The sequence below is a fragment of the Coptis chinensis genome, chromosome 5 (assembly GCF_015680905.1).
Source record: "Coptis chinensis isolate HL-2020 chromosome 5, ASM1568090v1, whole genome shotgun sequence".
Taxonomy (NCBI): Eukaryota; Viridiplantae; Streptophyta; class Magnoliopsida; order Ranunculales; family Ranunculaceae; genus Coptis; species Coptis chinensis.
Genome location: NC_141460.1, coordinates 77,231,707 through 77,252,823, shown reverse-complemented (window position 1 = coordinate 77,252,823; position 21,117 = coordinate 77,231,707). Strand labels below are relative to the sequence as shown.

The following is a 21,117-nucleotide window of genomic DNA, read 5'->3' as shown; positions in this document are numbered from 1 at the left end:
TGTAAGACACAATACAAATAAAAACATTTAGGAAAAGCCATTATGTAATTAAGCAGAGTTTATATGAGGTGGGGGAAGAGAAAGCGTTATGATAGATCTCTAGCTTGGTTTATAAATTTTGTTCATAATGGTGTGTGACTTACTTATAATGGCTCACCATGCAACCATTAATCAAGTAATTTGCTTTTGTAACTATTCGGACAATTAAACAAACACAATGGCGTGGTCCAATTGTAACTATTTTCCTTGTAAATGACAATGTCGTGTGTGCTCTCAATGGTGGTGAAAATTGTCTCGTGATATATCATGTAGTGCCATGTGTTATCTTGGGGTAGGGTGATCAATATATGTACTCACATAGATCGACCTCTCTCGCTAAGCCGTTGTTATAAAGAACAATCTGACGATAACTAAAATGTATTTGGACACAATGAGAATTATTATGGTTTGCTATTTAAGTAGACGTGTTTTTGTAATTGCTAGAGTAATGATGGTTAAGTTGGTCCTTGGCGGCTTGCTTTGATGGACGGTTGCAATGCATGTTGAGTTATTTAAGTAGTTGATCAAGCCTCTTTTATATGGATTTAAGCTATTTAGGGCATCTCCAATGGGGGGTGTAAACCGTATAGAGTGAAAATTTTACACTCCAAATATCAAAAAACTCTCTCCAATGAGGGTGCTATACCGTATATAATAGTGTATTGGCTAATAGAGAGGGTGGGGAATTCCCCTTCTCGCTATTAGTTAATAAAAAATCCATGCGACACTCGAACTGACGTCTGAGTGAAATAATTTTCGGACGTCACTTGGAGTAACATCCCTTTCTAATTCTAAAGTAATTTTTTAACTCGGACGTCACTCCAAGTGACATCTCAGTTTAAATTAAAGAGGGACGCCACTTGGAGTGATGTCCGAGTTTAAATTTTTTTTTTTTTTTTTTTTACACTCTTCCATTGGAGAGTATAGAGTGTGGATATTTATAAGCTATACAATACTATACAATTAGAGGTATATAAAATCCTAATGACACCTACGTGGAGCCTAGGTGGAGGTGTAATTTTACACCCCCATTGGAGATGCCCTTAGCTCCTTTAAATAAGTCGCTTTATATATATATATATATATATATATATATATATATATATATATATATATATATATATATATTCCTTCTTTGTCCAAAACTTCGTATTTTTTTATCTCTTATTGAATAAAAAGTGGGTGTTGATCTATAGTCGATTTCACAAATACGATATTGTATTATTCTTTTTGCAAAAATGAGTATTGTATTTGTTGTATTTTGCACTTTTATTTGGGTATTTGTTAAGCATTTATACAAATTTTGATTATGTTGCATTTTATTTTAAACAAATGACTCCAACAAGCAAATTATGTGGCAATGAAGACACATGAGCACAACACGTCCGTGTGACGTTAGTTCTTATTTGCATCGTTGTCATTAAGGTTACAACGGTTATAGTATAATTTCCAATGGTCAAATTAAATCCCCAACTCATATATGTTTTAGATAAAATAAATCCTATATTTATAATTTATCATAATTTTCTCAATTTTTTTTTTTTCTTCAATTTCATTCAAATAGTTTTATTTTGTGATTATTTCAAACATAATCGAACAGTACCAAGGTGTGTAAAATTGAACAAAACTAAGGTTTGTAAAATTGGGGAATTTGTATTATCAAAAAAAAAAAAATATGAAGCTTAGAGAGATAAACTATATGAAGATGGAATATCTCGTATAATTGGGAATTGTCAAATGACAATTGTCAAATTGTTGACTCGTATGGAAGCTAGATGTGCGTGAATTTGCGATGTGTGCCTATGTTTTTTTGTTTTTGCTACTGACGGTGACAAATTATCACTCCCAGCTCTTTGCCAAATCAACAATCTATTAGTCATATCACCACGAGTACCCACATTTGCAAGATACAATAAATACGGTATGGTATCTATTTTTGCAAGAAAGAAATACAATGTTGCATTTGTAAAATACACTCAAATTCAGCGCCCACTTTAATAATTTGTCTATAAAGCGTATATCAAATAATACAATGTCACAAAAAAACGCAATCACTTATAAAATTCTGATATATAGTACTAATATTGCATTAAGTTTTAGAAGAGATTGTAAAGATGTATTGACATAGTAAACTTTAAAATATAAAATCTGATTACAATAATAAAAGTAATCACGATAGCATATGAAGAAAAAAAACATATGTGATCGAGGAACAAATAGATCAACCAAAAAAATCGTAACAACTCGTTGAGTTGAAAAGACATATATAAAAAAATTAAATGTATTAAGAAGTTCATAAAAGCTATGAGTTTTGAATTTTAAAGACTGGATGCTCAGGGTCAGTTTGTCAAGGTTGCCACATATATTTAAAGTTCGAGTTTACCCAATAGCCAGTTGCAAGAACACTATGTGGTGTTGTCTCGTCTTTGTCTGGCTTTAGGCATTGATTACTTATTATAAATTTCACAACCGCCTTCACAATATCGTTTAGATGCCGAAGATGAATATATTTTAACAGTTGTATGACTTTTTTCAAATTGTTACTTAATATCTCTTGAATATGGCACTACTACAGAATGACACTTATACTACTGTTTTTAAGTGTGGTATAAATATATTTATCACTGTTATACAACCGTGACAATAGGTGGTGTGGTATATAATAATAGCAAAACTGTAGTATATATGTTTAACGGATACCACGGTTTTTCAAAGAACCGTAGTTTGTATGCCCATTATATACCACGGTTGTCAACAAAACCATGGCATATAAACTATTGAAACCATGGTTTATATTAGTGTATGTGTTGTAATACCGTGGTATATAGTTATATTAAACACTACGATTTATGCCAAACCGTGGTATATATATATATATAATAATGCTAGTAACAGTCTTCCACTTAAAAACCGAACCTGCATAACAAAATTTACACAGCCTGTCTACATACAACATTTCCATCTTCCCAACAAATTCCAAAATGTACAATAAATTATCAAACATTGCAAAAAAAGATAATAATAAAAAAAAAACTTCCATTAATTTTTTGAGTGCACTAAGAAAACAAACTTCAAGTTCCTTTTCATAAATTAAAAATGTAAGACTCATAAATTAAATTTGGAGGGATCCGAACATAGCTAAAACTCATCCTCATTCGCCTTCGATTTGAAACACCCCATTTTCCTAGATGAACTGAATTATTATTATTATTATTATTATTATTATTATTATTATTATTCAAGATACAACTAGCCCTAGCCAAAGACCGGGTTGCTATATGAACCAGCCAAGAGCCCAAGATACAACTCTTTTTAAAAAAAAGTTCATTCCATAAAATACACAATCACACCATCAATCCCATTCAAGAATAAAACATTCATTCCATCACTCAAAATTATCAAGTCACTTGTAAACACCAAGTACTTCAATTTTCCAAGTTTAAAAGTACAATACAAATCACTCGTAAATACCAAGTACTTCAATTTTCCAAACGAAAAAGTACATTACATTATGCTTACAACTAGCTAGAAAAAAAGTCTTATTATTAGAAAGTGTCCAAGTGGCAATATCGACCACCTCTATCCTTCAAGGTCGGCAACAAACAAATGTCACGTGCATTACCTGTTTCATTTAACAAAAGAATTTAAATAGACTTTTACCTTAAAATGTAACGAGAGATATATACAACAATAGATTCACTTATACTAATTAAAACTAAGTGACATAGTTTCTAGTCTACCAAATTAGTAACATAGCAAGAAGGTAATCATGCCACTAGGATATCAAAGAAGCTATAGGCTATTACTATTTGATAACACAACACTAATACACCATAAACCACTTATGGGAGCCTCTTTAGCCCTAGAAGCTATATGAATAACAAGGTGACATATATACAACTAAACGGGTACTGCCTCTACCTTCTAGTAATGTGTGAACAACTATTAAGGATAAATTCCAACCATTAAAGATATATACATCCTTAAGTGACAAAAAAGTAATGCGTGAACAACCATTAAGAATAAATTTCACACTGCCAAACATATTTAACACAACAACAAAAGCAACAACAAATTGTTAGCTATTCTAGACACGCCACTAAATGAAATGGAAATCTCCTTCTCATTAAATACTTGCTACTTGATTCACAAGCTTATTAATATCGCAAACTGAACAATACTAGTCCTAACACCGCAAAGACAGTCAAAATGATAATTCAACAAATTACTTGCACCTCAGAATCTATAACCATTATTACTGGATGTCTTTCAATGAATTCAGCTTCAAGTTCATAAGTTGCTTCTGATATCAGTCGAAAAAAGTATTTAATCTTTGAAGCATTTAAAGATACAAAATCATATATATACATTTAAAGCAGGCGTGTAACACTTAACTCAAGTCTAACTTTTAATTTAAAAATATACGGAAAATTATCATATATATACATACGCATACTGACGATAATAGAACAAAAAAATGTGTATAGATTGAATGCTCAAGGCATGTGTAGTTGCAGGTTTTAGTCAAGTAGATAACAGTATAACGTAAGGGAAACTACAAGACCATAACTTTCTTCTTCATTGTTTTCCTCCCCTTCTCGAAGGACCAAGTTTAATAGGTTGGAAAACCCTATCTAATTTCCATTTTATGCAATTATGCAATGAAGATGGTGATTAGTGAAGTACAAAGCGTCTATTGAAAAGAAGGTATAAAAAAATGGTATGTTCTATTTTTGTTTTTCTTTCTATTGGGAAGAGTTTGATTTTGGAGAAGGTGAATTGGTAGAATATATATGAACTCGTAGAGGAAACAAAAGATACAAGCTCATAATGATAGGTAACCCAACAAGCACACTCATCGGTCCAAGTGGTAAAACCTTGAGTAGACAAAAAGGAATTACATCACTTGGAATACGGTTTGCTTCTTGGTTCAAACAGGTAAGAAGAGTATTAAATTAGCTTAAAAATGACTAGAATATACAGATGACGACATGGGTAACATAGCATGAAGTGAAAAATTTTAGCGCACGTGTACCTAGTGTACAATTGCACAAATTTCTTAAGGTACCATATTCTCTTGGATAAACGAGATCTGGCGATCCGACCGCAACATCATTCCCCTTGGCCACCCCTCCAGGGCAAGATGCTTTCAAAGAATAATAGTCTCCCTTACAAACCCGAGAAAGGAAAAAACAACGCCCGAAATTCTCTCAAGAATGTAAGCAAGAACAGATAAAAGGATAACTAGATTACAAAAATGCCATAAGATGACTTTTAGTTTGGATCGGATGTATAGAGCATTACCACAAGAATGACCGACAAAGGACAAGTAATACATGAATGCCTTGAGCAATTCGTTTTTCTTGATAAATGTGAGGATACACTTACCTTGCTAGTTTGTCTCGAGGATTGCAAGATATAGATCACAAGAATGAAAGATAGCACAAGTCCTGTTTCACATGCAAAAACGAAACTTATTCAAACATTTGTTCACGGAAGCCTAACTCTACTCCTATTGATGCAGTTCCGTTCCATCCACGATTGTTTGTAGCTAAAAGGAAGCTTATATCACAAGAGTTAATCACCAAATTCCACTAATTCGGTTTCTTGGAAACATCAATCGATTCTTAAATTGTCGGAGAGTAGCGGAGGTATCACATATGTACTATAGTTTCAAAATGTCCATTTTCCTCAATAACTTGCTTTCTTTCTTTGCTATATAGAAAATACAATTATTAATAAGTTGATAAGCATGACATGTCTTTTACCCGATCCAAACAATACATAAAATCCAAAGAAAGAACATCTATCTCGATCGCTCCCTTTTGTAATATTTGCCAAACCATCAACTTTGGAGAATGGAAATATAACACCATATTAACACCATAACAAGGCATGGCATGAAACACGATCAGCTAACTTCTAAAATGCTGAGAATCAACTACTACTTAGAGAGAATACATAATGTATTTGGCTATTTGCAAAGCTAAAGGCATGTAATCGATATACTAACCATGTATATCGATAAGAACATGTTTTGGCCATCGCTCGATCCCAAAACTGCTTACGTAAGCGGGATGTGTTTCAACAACCGCACAATCAACGAAGGTGAATAAATACTAGATTGATGCATCATAAACGAAGTTGAGAGCTTAAAATTTTATATGAAGAGAGAGTCGACAATATAGTCGAGGAAAAGTACTTCTCTCCCGCAGTTAGAGTAATGTGAGTCTTGCATGGAAGCAATACAAGATTAATCATCAATAGGATTTCAACATCAAAGCCATTCGACATAATAAACCCACAAATTTACATCTCGAGAGAGAAATACACATAGAAGCGTTACTTAATCTAGAGATGCCCAATCGAAGCATGGTCAATATGGATTGCTATGTGGCTCACATCATAAGAACTTCAGCACAATGTGCATTCAAGAGCTTGAAGCACTAAGGAGACAGGTGAACACCTTATTGAAGTGATGGGCCATGAAACCTAAAACAATATATGATAATGATGTAAAGACTCGAGGTTAAGTTTAAAATGTGCATTCCGGTCTACCTGTTCCATTTACTCAACCTATGCTAATACGCACTGAACCATCGTCTAAGTAATACTCTAATCGACTGATACCAAGTATATTATCTATAAGATCAATTAAATATGTACCAAAGTATTTTCAAATGGTTATATCGATATGTACCCAAAACACGTGGATACTTTAATGTCTACCAATAAGTTCCTTTGAAAACAAAAAGTCAACCACAAAATGAAAAGCACGAAACCATATTTAGTACTTGGACAAGAAGGAATGATACAAAAGGGATGGAAGGGAAGTATCACATACAGTGGTGGGGCATGTCTATAACTTTAGCTGTGACCCCATGTAAATCACTTCGAGTATACATATACGAATCTACTTTCGAGTTTAGTCGTGCACGGGAGGAAAGAAGTATCCCCGGGCTTTTGTGTCCAAGAAACCCTACATATAACAAAGACACAAGTAATTAAGGAACAAGATTGGAATTTGATTTTTTTCTTTATTCTACCAGATCACCTTAAATATTCAACGAAATATTGGATTTGCTTTGAAGACAAAGAAATGATGGTATGAATGAAATATGGAAATCAGGGAGAACAATTGTATAGTTGTACACATAAACTCCACAGATGGCAACAAGTACATTAAACAAGATTGACATTGAAACTGTGGTCAACCTTCCACCATTTCCTTTGGACTCGTCATTCTAAGGTGTGACTTAAATAATGTAATGGTGTCACATGTTTGAATGCTCATTATATATCATAAGAAAGAACTGGTATGTTAAACAAATGATCTGAGATATCACTGATATGATCTTGGATTACACTAGCGAGGTTGCATCATGTTGTATGAGCTAGGAAGATGACTCTAAATTTGTATCTGTCTAGGTCAAACAGGAAGCACAAAACAGAAAGCTGTTCTATTGGCCTATATTAAAACGACTCCATTTTTGTGAGGGCTCTATGGATTTCACTTGGTCTTCAAGAACAGCTAATCGTAGTTAGCTCGCTAGGGAAAATAAAACTATAATGTCATCGTTTTTTAAGCTAGAAGATGATACAAATGATTATATATTGAGAAATTGTTGTATTCATGTGCAAGTACATGTCATTGTCGTAACAAAATACTTCTTAAGAGTACTTAGAGAAAACCTCCTATGGCCAGTCCAAGACCTCTGAAGAGAGACATCGGTCCATAGCAATTCCATTTGCAGCTCCTCTTTGCTTCTGGTCCTATTCGTATGGTAATAAATGCCAATCATTCTAGTGAAAATGGCACAAACAAGCCAATAGATATCAATGCAAATATGATAGTGAAAAGTTACCACCGCATTGTTCTGTAGTACGGATAGTCCAGTGGCAATGACTATCTGTTAAAGAGAGAAAAACAATATTAAACAGACCATCATTAAGTTCATTTTTTCTTGTAGGCAAAAAGAAAAGAGAGAAAAAATGACCATCATGAAGTTCATACTTACTGTTAAAACATTCATCAGCATAGATGCACAGTTCAGCAAAATTAAAAAGCTGAACCCAGATAACATAGCTATGAAGGGGTAACTTTGCAACACCGGTACAGATAAAACCTACACGTATAACATAAAGGGAGCACATTCAATCAATAATCTGAGCTGAATCTTAAAGATAAACTTTAAACCATGGAAAATCTTGACACCTACCGCTGCAACGCGAGAAACCATGACTGGACCGAGAATTCTCTCTATCAATGGATATAGAAAAGTTTGAAAGACTAAAAGGCCCCCACCTATACTTGAATAAGTTAGTAATTTAATCCCAAGAACAAACAAAGTCATTAAACTACTTCACAAAGATTATATGTACATATACAAAGTAAAGTTGGTGAATTTCTTTTTAATACTCCTAGATCACGAACTGCTAACATTGCATTTCTAACAAGACAAATTTGATTTTCCAGTAGGAGTTGAAGGAAAAGATTTGACTTCAGAGTATCTGTACATATAATATATTATTGCAGTAAGCATTATAGATACTATTCACAAAGAAATTCTGAAGCAATACTTTATCTAATTGAGTAAATAGGTTCTGAAAAGAGGTTGGAGAATTTTCTAATTTCAGAAGCACTTCTAATTATAAGTTATAAGAATTAAAACTATGATGATAAGTATCCAACTTACCAGAGATTGTGAGAACAACGCCAACCTTATTAGTCGAAAAACCTAATCCAAAGGTTTTCGAACTGACAGCCCATAGAGAAAATACCTGTGAAAGAAAGTTCAAGCTTCAGTTATACATAGTAATTAGGAGACATTTTACACCCTCGGGAAAATATCCAACTCAAGAACATTCAGTATAAGCTCACTTGATGAAGTACTAGAATTGAGATTGATTGAAATGAAAGTAGAAAGAAAAGAAAAAGAAAGACCCCATCCGGCTCACGGAAGTGGCGCGGTAGTTCAGTTCATCCCTTTCCCCTTTTGTTTTGTTTACTCTTTTCCGTGTAATGACCAGTTGACCTAATGAGCTGCGAGGTGAAAAATCCCACTAAAATTTTAGCCTTCTTTCTTTTTATTTTTTAATTGGTCTCAAATTTTCTAATTAGATTTTAACATTAGTCACGCTTTGTGCATCCGTTAGTTAATATCTCTATAAACGCGTTACAAAATAATTTCGTAATTTACTAATGGTTAAGTAATTATGTAACGGAACACTAATTGTTATTAACTTACTAACGGATGTATATGTGTTACAAATGAGAAATTACAATTGTTAGAAAATCCTTGTTATGGTGTAGTGAAAAAAGCTGTTATGGTGTAGTGACGGTAGGTTTTCTCGCTGTTGGGAATCCTAAGAGTCGTAGAACCTGTAGAAGTTGTAGGGAGACCGAGAGAATAGTGGGAATCCAATTTGAATGAGTTTCTTGTGTATTTTTTTTTTTTTCGCAGATTTGACTATTTGGTATAAAGTCATAAACCACGGTAGAAAGTGGAAAATTTATATACCATCTTGTTTATGTTTAAGGTAGTGGGGATGTGGAGTACTCTCATGCTGAAAAAAAAACTAACCATGGTATATGGCCCAACTTATCCCACGGTTTTCATGTAACTGTGGCATATACTAGTAAACCAATGACCAAAGAAATTTCCGCCGTGGTATATAAGTATTTCCCACGGTTTTTGGAAGAACCGTGGTATAAATGTTCTTATTGACCGTGGTATATGTGTCATTCTGTAGTAGTGGGATTACGTTTTGCGATATAGGAGATCGGAAAAAAAAAAATTGCGTCTCATATGAGTAGGAATAACAAAATTTTCTAAAACCAGATATGTATATTAGAGACATTGTGCATGACAATACATCACATCCTATATATTTATAATGATAGAAAATCTACTAAAATAATTGCAAATTTATGGTCATTACTTGGAGGGTTGTGCATAAAACCAATTGAGCTGACAAAATTGACCGAATCGAACCGAATTGGTCGGTTTTGGGTCGGTTATACTTAAAAATAGGTTCGGTTAAATATATTTGAAAACCAATAGGGTTGGTTCGGTCATCGATTTAGTTTCAAACCCGATCTGAACCGATCCATTATATATAATATATATATCTAATTGATTCAATTTAAAAATATGTAAAAACTGGTCGGTTCGAGTCGATTAACATCAGTTAAACTGTAACCCAATCAGTTCGGTTTGGGTATTGGTTAGGTTGGAAATTAGTTCGGTTTGGTACGGTTCGGTTAGTAAAACATAGCTGATTCGGTTCGGTTCTAAAAAATATAAAACAATAGGGTTGGTTCGGTTATCGATTTAGACCCAAACCCCACTCAAACCGACCCGTGCACACCCCTAATTAGTTGCAACTCCTGAGTCTCACACTTATACTTACACTCATATCACTAGGAATGCCTTTTGTGACATCCCACATATGTGTAATCAAGTTCTAAATGAACACAATGTACATGTCTCTGTATACTCGGAAGCCTCATTTGGTTTGGCACTTCGTATGCATGTGGGACCATATCCTCACAATATACAACTTCCAAGGCAGCTAATGCTTGAACTTCACCGCGAATCTTGCCTGCAAGCAATATAACTTCTCTTAACAATTTTACCATAGTCATGAAAAGGAGCATGTTATTTTCATATTTCGTAAACCGAAACCAAATTTATACAAATTTGACCAAGCTGTATATTGAATGGGGAAAAAAATAATAATAATAACGTTGTAAATGTTATAGTTAGATTTGGATTAACCTTACAAATGTAGGCAATTTGGGATGACTGGGATAGATGATTTGGATTTGACCGAGTTCGTTTGGACGAATTGCTTACGTACTAAGTTATCTCTACTGGGGGGAGACTTTAATAAGGTCAGACGTAGTTCCTCATCCTCTTTAATTATATAGGTAAGACGCCCCCGCCTCATGCTTTCCCGCGTCAGGTCAGATCCAGGTCTTCAGGTCACTCGCGAGCCATGATGGCGAGTTAAGGCCATTTATTATGATGCGTGCCAGAAGCTCCAGTCTTGATGGCTATAGTAAAGACATGAGTTACGAGTTGTTATGAGAGGAGTGAGCACTATTGAGGTCGCTCCTGGGTGAGATCGTCTATTCGACTCCAGTTACTATAAAGCGAGCTTACAGGTCGAATGCTATAGGGGACATCGAATTGGTGGTGAGTTGATTAGGTTGTTTGCCTGTTTTGAGTCACTACGAAGCAAACTAGGAGGATGAGGACTTCAGGTTGGTTGTTAATTCTATTGTACTGGACACGAGTATGATATTCATTGGATATGAATATTACGATCTCACAAACGTGTCGACAATATATGAAAATATCACTAGACAACTAATGATAATCTCAATATCCACCTTACTGTTACCACATTATCCTCGCAATTTCTCAAGATGCTTCAATGTGTTTTAACAATTAAAAATATCGACAATACAATAAGTGTCAATAATTAGAATATCCACATTCACAATATATAAATTTGAAATATTATTATATTGTTTTATAAAAGATAAATAATATTGTCTAAACACTATTACGAGGCAATATCAACAAAACTTTCACCACTCTATCACTATAAAAATGTTACAAAGTCAATAGGGAATTATCCAAAAAATGGAAACAATGTTAACCAATTACACATCCGCATATAGGCTCCATGTCACACCCTGAATTTCGACAGAATTCGAAAAAACAATATTTGTTCCTGACTCTTCGATCTTCGAGGTGTGACGCACTCTCAACTCCCAAAAACCCATAAACAGTTTAAATATGTGGATAATTAAAAACCAATAAAATTTTTAACTTAAACAAAAGTCCTATTCATTACAAAAATTAACAAATGAAAATGCAAATAACATTATCTCAACTGAAAATCTATATCACCTCAAAGGAAAACAAAGTCTATCTTGAAATGCGACACTAACGCAATCCACAAGCAGCAACCAATATTCTTCAACACTAAACTTGTCAAGACTTATCAACTATGTTTATTTAATGAACACACCCGATAAGCAAACATGCAAATCGGGTCAGCATTATAAAAATGCTGGTGTGAGTAGCTCTAAAATACAACATATGTTTATACCAAAATATACACAAACCATATGGCAGTTAGTTCCTCTACCGATACGCCTTAACTTTCAACGACTAATATAACATCCTTAAGTACAATAATTAAGGCAGGTTGTTCCTCCACTGAGGCGCCTTAACTTCCCACTAACCACACAACAAACTATACGCATAATAAAAAGACATTTAGTTCCTCCACGAGGCGCCTTAGGTTCTAACTAAACTATAGCCAACCAAGCATATACAATCATCTATCTAAATATATATCATTAACCGACATATTACCATAATTATATTAATTAAGGCTTTATTTGTGTGTCCCTAAAATCACGTCGTATCTATGTCTTACCTAGTTTCCCTGGCTACCACAATCGCTTCCCAACGCCGAACATGTACATCCATATGTCTCCCCTTACATAATGTATCATTCCGTGCGTAACTACCCTAAGTGGGATGCCGCACACCAGGTAACCCTCACACGAAAGCCATTATGTAAGTACTGTCACTATTCGGCATAAAATATCGCGCGTCTCGTTCTATTTTGCGAACGGAATAATCAAACCACTATTCAGTTATGCCAGAAGGGTCATTCAGATTCACTGAAACGCCAGAAGGGTCAATCACATTACTTTACCGAAGGCCATTCAGATTCACTGAAACGCCAGAAAGGCCAATCACATTACTTACGTCCGAAGGCCATTCAGATTCATTGAAACGCCAGAAGGGCCAATCATATCATATACGCCCACACAGGGCAAATCACATGAGTTGTGGTAGTCAGGTTCTAAGATTTTCGTTACGTAATTTATTCAAGTGTCATACATTCATGACTCATAAACATTTCACTATATCACGTGCAGGTCAAATACCTTATTGCACTAAGCCACAATATTTAGAAATATCTTAATTATATCTCATAACCACTTTCATTATTTTACGTGCCAATATATTATTGCACTACGCCACCATCCCGTGGGAAATATCCACAAATACTATACTACCTCATAGTAGCATCTCACATATAAAATAATGGAGCGTTCATACATTTATTTCTCCAAAACTATTGCATTTACTATATATATCCCAACATATTATATAATGTCACAATATCAACGTCAAATCTTAATTAGATAATGACCACCAAATTTATACAAGCTTCCACAACATTTTAGCATTTGATTTGTCCATACAATTTACAACATAAAATGTAGCACAATTAAACAGTCCACAATCCACAATCAAAGCCCAATATATATATGCTTTACACACTACTCACGTCAAATCTTAATTAGATAATGACAAACAACGTTATATAATTTTCTACAATATTTTATTACTATATTTGTCCATATTCTTAAATATGAGAAAAACTGTAAAAAGTCAACATTCCACAATCAACGGTCAAAGTCAACGGTCAACGACCAAAGTAAACGGTCAAAGTCAACGCATCATGTCGAAGTCAAACTGTCGTTTCTATGTTCAACAGGTGCGTGGTCATAGCCATGGTTCATGGCTAAGGTCAAGGTGCATGGCTCATGGGCTCATGACCAAGGTAATGGTTCGGACCCAACTGGCAAAGCCCAAACCTTAGAACCTGGAAGTCTAAAAGTTGATAGACCCCTTTGGATCTCTATTTTAAGTCCTATGGACTAGCCCCAAACAATATTAGAAATTGGCCCAAAACAGTTAAGTGATCGAGCCCAAAGGAAATTAAATAAAACTAGCCCAACCAAAAATGTTTAAAATCGGACCCAAAGAAAACTAATAGAACTCGGCCCAACCACTAAAAACAAAATCGGGCCCAACACAAAACAAATTAGACCGGCCCAAAGAAAACCAAATAGAAAAGGCCCAAACAAAATAAGGTTTTTGGCCCAACCAATTTAATCCAACCCGGGCCCAAGGCCCAAGCCGACCAACAGGTCTTCTTCCTCACTAGCTACCACCACCACCAGCCCAAATTTTCGGCCACCACCATCTCCTATTTCAACCAATCGAAATCACTCCTAAACACAAACCCTACAACTTTTCTAAAAGCCAAAAACTCAATTCTTAAATTTAAAATCCTCAACCAAAACTGGATCTGGAATCTTCATGCCGCCATTAACGCCCATCGAAGCTTCACTACAACAGAAAGGCTCAATTGCAACGCCATCTGGTGTCGCTATAAGTCTAAAAGCGCCGCCAATGATCAATGGCAACGCCAATGTGGGCGTCACAAAAAGTACAAAAAAATTGGGTCACAAAGCTAAATGAAGACGCAATTGGCGCCGCAAAAGCTTGAAGGTTATTGCAACGCTTTGTCCCATTGTTATTACTTTATTAGCGTTGCTAAAGTATTTTGCCAAACTAAAATGATTTTTAAAATATTTAAACTATTTGCAGCGATTGGCGTTGCAAAATGTTCTTTTTAATTTGCACTCGCTAAGCGTTGCAAAAGGGTTACTTTTAGTTGCACCCTCTGGCATCACAAAAGAAGCAAAGCATTAGCTACGTGTTTTTGTCACAAAAGGTTTAAACCATTTGCGCGCCAAGCGTTGTTGCTAAAAGTGTGTTTTTAGTCGCCCCTAGGTCTTTGTCGCAAAAAGGTTTAAACCATTAAGCCTAAAGGCGTTGCCAAAAGTGTGTTTTTAGCTACCCCCGCTAGTGGTTTTAGCCGCAAACCAAATGTATGTGTTGGTAATTGTTTAAACACATTTACAACACCCTAATTCTTTTACGAGCTCGGCGCTGTAAAATGGGTTTACTCATATATATAATAGGTATTACGTATTATTTTGAATCATTTCAATTTATATAAACCTGCCCAATACAATTTATGATTAAACTAAAAACACCGATCAAATGTATTCATTCACAATAAATTATAGCAAAATATATTTCATTAATTAAGATCATCCAAAATCATTATTTGAGCATCCATACAATTAGTCTCTTCGAATATACTGAATTACAAAATCTTCAAAGCTATCAACTAAATAATATTAGTTCTTCAAAAAAATAAGATTTTGGCCAAATTCCCATAATTTGCCGATTCGAACAACATCCACCCAAGTTTTCTTTATCAATATACCGCCAACCAATCTGATATAAACAACAAATTGGAAAAGAAAAGAGACATTAGTAAGTATAATTATCCAAATTAAAATAAAATTGAAGCAAAAATGCAAGTAATCAATGCATGGGAAATATTTTTATGTGGTCAAACTAGGGTCCCATCGGATATAGGACATGCCTGTGAGACATACATTATCAATTGTACTTTGTTGTTGCTTCCTTCCAAAGCAGCTGCAAGTACTACTTTTGGATATATATACGCAGAGAAACAAAAAAAACCAGCATCACATAATGGAGCTACTATACCCACTTTGCAATATCTCTTGGCAGAAACCCAAGTTGAATATAATATGGTCCACAAAACAATGCATTACATTTAATTAAAGAGCAATGCTTGATACCCTGGTAAATTATGGTAAGTGATGATGACAAAATGCAAAGGCTGATCAAGCCAGTGGACGTCTGTGTCTGTTTACGTCATGTATCAAGCATTCTGTGCCAGGGTTTGTTTGTACTGAACTTAAAAATCACAATAACTTAGACATATTCTCAAAAAAGAGCAAGGCATAGTAGGTAAATCCGTAAGATTTTTTCCCAGAGTGGATAAAAGTGCATTTTCCTAGATCATTCTTCCTTAAATTGTACCGTAAGACCAAAGATACATAGTATTCAACCATTAGACACTTGAGATATTACTTTCAAAGAATAGGCAAATCATGTTACTATTAATTTACCATATTTTGTTGGATTGGACATCGATACATCAAAGGAATAATTTCCACCAAGAAAGATGAGTTGTTTAGCATGTCGGTTAACTGAAATTCAACTTCCCCAGAATCACTTATAAAGAACTCTCAAAGGATACTAGAGGGTTTGATGAAGGGAAACTTATCGGGTCAGGTAGCTTTGGGAAAGTCTACCAAGGGGTCTTAAGGGATGGGACAATAGTGGCCATCAAAGTTTTGCAGTTATAAACTTGCTAGCTCCCTTAAGCTTAAGTATGTCTAGCAATAATATCTTTAACAAAATCAGGGCAAGACAACTACTACTGTTGCGTTCCCTTCTACAAAAATCTGCGACAAAAGAGAATGCATATGACAATTTGTGAAGACAGTTGTATAGTAAATATCATTAGCTAATCTAAAAAAACAGAATGCATCAGTGCCTAGTCTGAAACTAGCTCTGAATGACTTGGACAAGGGATGGTACAAGGTCGGTACGTAAAGTCGAAAGCATATGCAGGTCTAGAAGGGCGGCCAGGCAATCAAAATCACTGATCATTCTTTAAGGAAATATCATTCGTTAGGGATGCATGACATAGCTCTGAAACTAGGATCTAATAGTTAAACCGGTGCAATCGCCACGCTTCTAGGCTTTACTCTCTTCACAGTTGCTAGACCTGAAACTAGCTTAGTATATATAGAAGTACATGACTCAGGTAGCTTCCGAGGATACTCGGGAACTCGGCTGTTTGGTTGTATTCGGTCTTCCGCACTCGACGGAATTTCATCCAGCAAACTACTGAGCATTTTCTTATGTTCCTCAGAAAGAGTGACTGAAAAAAGTACCGCTCCATTTCAAGATACCAATACACATGCGGTACCATGGAAATATGATTCTCATATAGTAACGCGATGGAACATCGATGCTACTCCCAAAGCCGGCAATTGCAAGTCATTCCGACAAGCTACTATCAATGAGCCATCCCTTAGTCCAATAGCTAACTTATTGGACAGATCGCCAGAGCGGAAGATGCTACATTTCAGGAAGTAGAAAGATACTAGAGGGTTTGATGAAGGAAACTTATCGGGTCAGGTAGCTTTGGGGATCATCCGAGGACGGTGTGGCTAGGAATGGGGATAGAAGGGTTTTAAAGCTAGGCTCCATCTCAGCGACGGGCTTATATCTCAAGGAAGGAAGCCACCGATTAGAAATTGCACGAAGTCTAGTTATAAAGGGATTCTGCAGAAGGAGGAGTGGGTCAGATGGGGAAGGTAAAGAGAGAGTCTATTGAGCCACTTGGCACGGGATTAGTTCTGCGGGCGTAATCAACCGGTTCCAATGGAGTGATCGGTAAGTCCTCACCGAAGGAAGTCAAGAGTTTAACCATGAGAGTCAGTCATTTTCTAGGGAATGTATTTCTCTGAAGGAAGTCAAGTATCTATCTAAATTAAATGATCTTCCCTTCTATGCGATGTGCCGCCGATCTCGATCTGCTAGTTCCACCATATTTTCATTGATCATCAGCCGAGGAGGAGAGAAAGCATTCGTACGGCGGAAAATCTTGTATAGAAGTCAAAGGCAAAGACAGATGGAAAGCAAGTTCCACGAACTACTCCGATCTTAATTACCGATGGTGCCGAGGATCCAAGCCTTCGCGGGTAAGAAGTCACAAAAAATAGAGCGCCTCTTGGATGCTAAATGAATCAGGCCAATCCCTTACACAGAATGGCTGTCAAAGAAAGTCCCGATCTCATATCTTTACTGAATACGCCTTTCGAGCAAGAAGCTATTATCTAAAATATGCCTTGCTATTGTTCTAGATGTCAGAGACAAGGGAATGATATCGATCACCGCTTAGTTGGGAAAGGAAAACAACTAAGAAGGATTCTTCCACCGCCGGGAAGTAAGATAGACTCCCTTGTTTGCTCGGGCTCTTCCTCTATTGCTTCTTGATTGAATACCGGAGAATCACCACTGAACAGTCACACGTCGCAAGAAGCACCACGGGCAGCAAGCCCTCCATCTTTCTTTCCACCCGTGAGTAGAAGAGTATCCTACTCCCGCCCATAATGGTCCCTAATGTCATGATCCGCCCGGTCGACCCAATCATGATAGTCCGCTTCTCTTGTATGAGAGTATCGAACGTAAGACTTGCTCCACTCTTGAGGCAAGGTCGGGTATAGATTAGCCCAAAGAGGTAAGCACCTAACATGAACGCCACTCACATTCTTTCCGTCCCCTTTTCAGTAGAATTTATCTCGGCGACGACATACTTGACATGGACGGAATAAATGTCAAGTATGTCAACATTCTACTCCTATAAACAGACTAGCCATGGAGCTTGGATACGGGCTCCCCTAGGTATTCAAGGTACATCACAAGCAAGAGCTAAGTCTAGTCCGGTTCAGCCAAGCTCTAGACGGGATAGACATTCACGAGAAGGAACTACCACTCATTAGTACAAGCCTAACAAGAAAAAGGGCGGTTGAAGGACCTGGCAGATCCGTAAACCGCCTTCAATTTTAGTTATGTGCTACTATTCCTGTGATCTTTATATACTTGATTTCCTTTATTTAACCAAGGCATGACTAATTTCAGAATTCGACCAACCCTTGTTATAGGTTAAATGCTTTTCCGCGGTCATCGAATCTCTCAAGATTGATCTTCTATTCTTAATCGTTAACCTAAAACTCGGATCAAGTAAATTCCTAAGTTTAGAAAATTTTTAAAGATTAAATTGATTTCATACAAAAGGTTTCCAATGCTCACAAAGTTAGTGGTCAGATTCCATTCCTACTTAGGTGGTAATGCAGGAGATATATCACTCTAAACCCTTACAAAGAACAAAGATTCACCCATCTAGAACTTCAAGAGGTGAAATGCTTTTGTTTAGTTGATAGGAGATAAGGTTGTGTGTATTTTATTGTACATGAAAGGTCAGTTCAAGATCCCACCAGAAGAATTGTCTTACATGTTACATTCTTTTAGTCTTGCATGTTACATTTTACCTTCATAGATTGGTATTTGGTAATACTATAGTTCTTTGGAAGTTACGTAGACATCAAGTTTCTTTTATGGATCGTGAAAGGGATCAAAGGTACAAGGAATGGGGTTCGTGGATCAAGATTTTGAGGGAGAAAACTGAAGTTAAATGAAATGGTCATGATCATCTCATCATCTTTGAATTTCAGCAGTAATCCCATTCTAATGGTGAAGTCACTTTCCGATGAAAGAGTGTATAAATTGCTTAACAAAAAAATCAATTTCATAAGTTGTACTTGCACAAGTATTGAGGATTCAAATAAAAAATAAAAGAGATGTGTCTTGACTCTTGAGGTTTCATAAGCTAGATACCCTAGTAAAGTCCCCGATTTCTAGCTCGCTTCATCTACTCAATGCACTCCCCGAACTCCCCGACAGCCTAATCAACATGAAACTTCGGCAAATCATACATACATTGCATTCTCCCCATCACTTCACATGGACTTAAATTTTTTTTGAAAACCTCGGTATTTCTTGTTCTTTTTTCGTATTTAGTATTTGAATCACAAGATTAACTAATGAGTAGGTGAAGAAAAAAATACGTTGGAACTCTACTAAGACGGAGATGGAAAGGTGGGCCATAAGCCCCGACTTCCCATCTTAGAGTATCATTTACCGAATCCGCTCCCCGCCTCGACGAGATATACGATTTGAAGCAAATACACCTCCAATCGAATCGGGAGGAGAGACAGATCCTATTGATTCAAGATCTTTTGTGCCAAAAGGTTGTGAATGAGATCTCAAACGCAGGCCTCCTACGCCTAAATCTGTTTTTGGCGGAGAAGAGACTCAAGGAAATCTATTCTAAGCAGGTGAAACCCCATCGATGTCGATCCCAGCCTACACACAAACTTCCCTATCTCAAGTGCATCTCCGTGCGTACGTGCAGCCAACAAAAAAGGCAGCCAACAAAAGAATAAAATCGCAGAGTCCAAGGTCCAAGGATTCATTTCATCGGTAAGGAGAGGGTGGTCGTAGATCAGGCTCAACCAACAAGAAAGAGAGGATCTCCTAAGCAAGGGCCTTTTTTCTCGTGCCAAGCATAAGCTCGTGGTCTTCATGCGCCTTTGACGTTAAAAAATAGCAACGAACAAGACGTAAGCATGCCGGTGGTATAGAAAGTGAAACATTCTTTCTTTTTCGCTCAGCCAGCGGGAAGAGTGAAAGTCAAGTTTAGAGAAAAGTAGTGAAAGCTCTTTTTCCAAAAAAAAAAGTGGAGTAAAGGCTTATGCTTTGAAACTAAAAAAGATTTTAGCATGGAGGCCTACTCCGAAGCATGGGTGGCAGGATCGTGGCCTTTCTCATTTGGGTGAGGCACCCTTCCCCGAAAGCATTTCCTAAATGCGACATGATGACCAGCAGAATTGCATTCATTCATAGGTATCCTATCTCGGTTATAAAGAAAAATTATGATACATGAAGTATCCACTCATCCGAGCCAGCCGATTCAATTCGCCAGGCTTGCGGCGTAAGCACGCTTTTAGATCGCGATGTGAAATCTTTGGTCCTTTATCATTGTCCATTAAGTGTTGACTCCGCTTAAGCAAGAGGATTATTCAACTACTAACGATGACCGGGGACTACCGCTTTTATCCACTACCGAACAGCTCTTTTTCGATAGAAAGCTTGACGACCAGCGTTCTTTAACCCCGGACCAATGGCATCACTTTGTTATAGAAGTTCCCTCATGGCGTTCGTTCTTGGCCTCGACTTTGGGCGGGCCGAGGCGCGAACCGGAGATAGCCCAAAATAGGGGAGTACTTCGGATATCATGGAAGACATTTTGAGTAAAAGTTTATTCTTCCATCTCAAAGATAGTGCCTTTCTTGCCATGGGAAATCCTTTGCGAGAAAGGTCGCCCTCATTTTAATCCCATACAAGGGGTAAAATCTATTCTCGCTGGCTGGAATTGAAGACTCGTTGGAAGAGGAGATTTGAGGTGTGAGTCAAGCAATCAAACGGATGCAAGCCAGGACAGGGCAATTGCCCAAGGTGCTTCAATCAAGTCTCTTTATTCTATGGATGGGAACATCCGCAGAAACCCGACACCGCTCTTTGCAAACCGCTTATTGTCCGCTAGCTCTCTTTAGTCGCTTCTGGACCACACCACGTGCTCTGATCCTTCCACGGCAGGAGCGAGCTTTAG

General features: G+C 36.5%; 1 protein-coding gene and 1 long non-coding RNA gene across 2 annotated transcripts; both read right to left on the bottom strand.

Moving 5' to 3' along the window:
- Positions 1-7,724: 7,724 nt before the first annotated feature.
- On the bottom strand, positions 7,725-8,875 carry LOC147499018 (protein ZINC INDUCED FACILITATOR 1-like). Its single transcript, XM_086559094.1, has 5 exons — positions 8,736-8,875; positions 8,259-8,344; positions 8,058-8,165; positions 7,905-7,949; positions 7,725-7,812 (listed from the first exon to the last, which is right to left on the bottom strand). Exons 2-5 carry the CDS (start codon positions 8,277-8,279, stop codon positions 7,735-7,737), a joined length of 252 nt encoding a protein of 83 aa, XP_086415220.1. The 5' UTR covers positions 8,280-8,344; positions 8,736-8,875; the 3' UTR covers positions 7,725-7,734.
- Positions 8,876-15,013: 6,138 nt separating this feature from the next.
- On the bottom strand, positions 15,014-15,844 carry LOC147499017 (uncharacterized). The gene is made up of 2 exons (XR_015194397.1): positions 15,398-15,844; positions 15,014-15,233 (listed from the first exon to the last, which is right to left on the bottom strand). It is a non-coding gene; the product is annotated as an uncharacterized LOC147499017 (long non-coding RNA).
- Between the last annotated feature and the right edge of the window lie 5,273 nt (positions 15,845-21,117).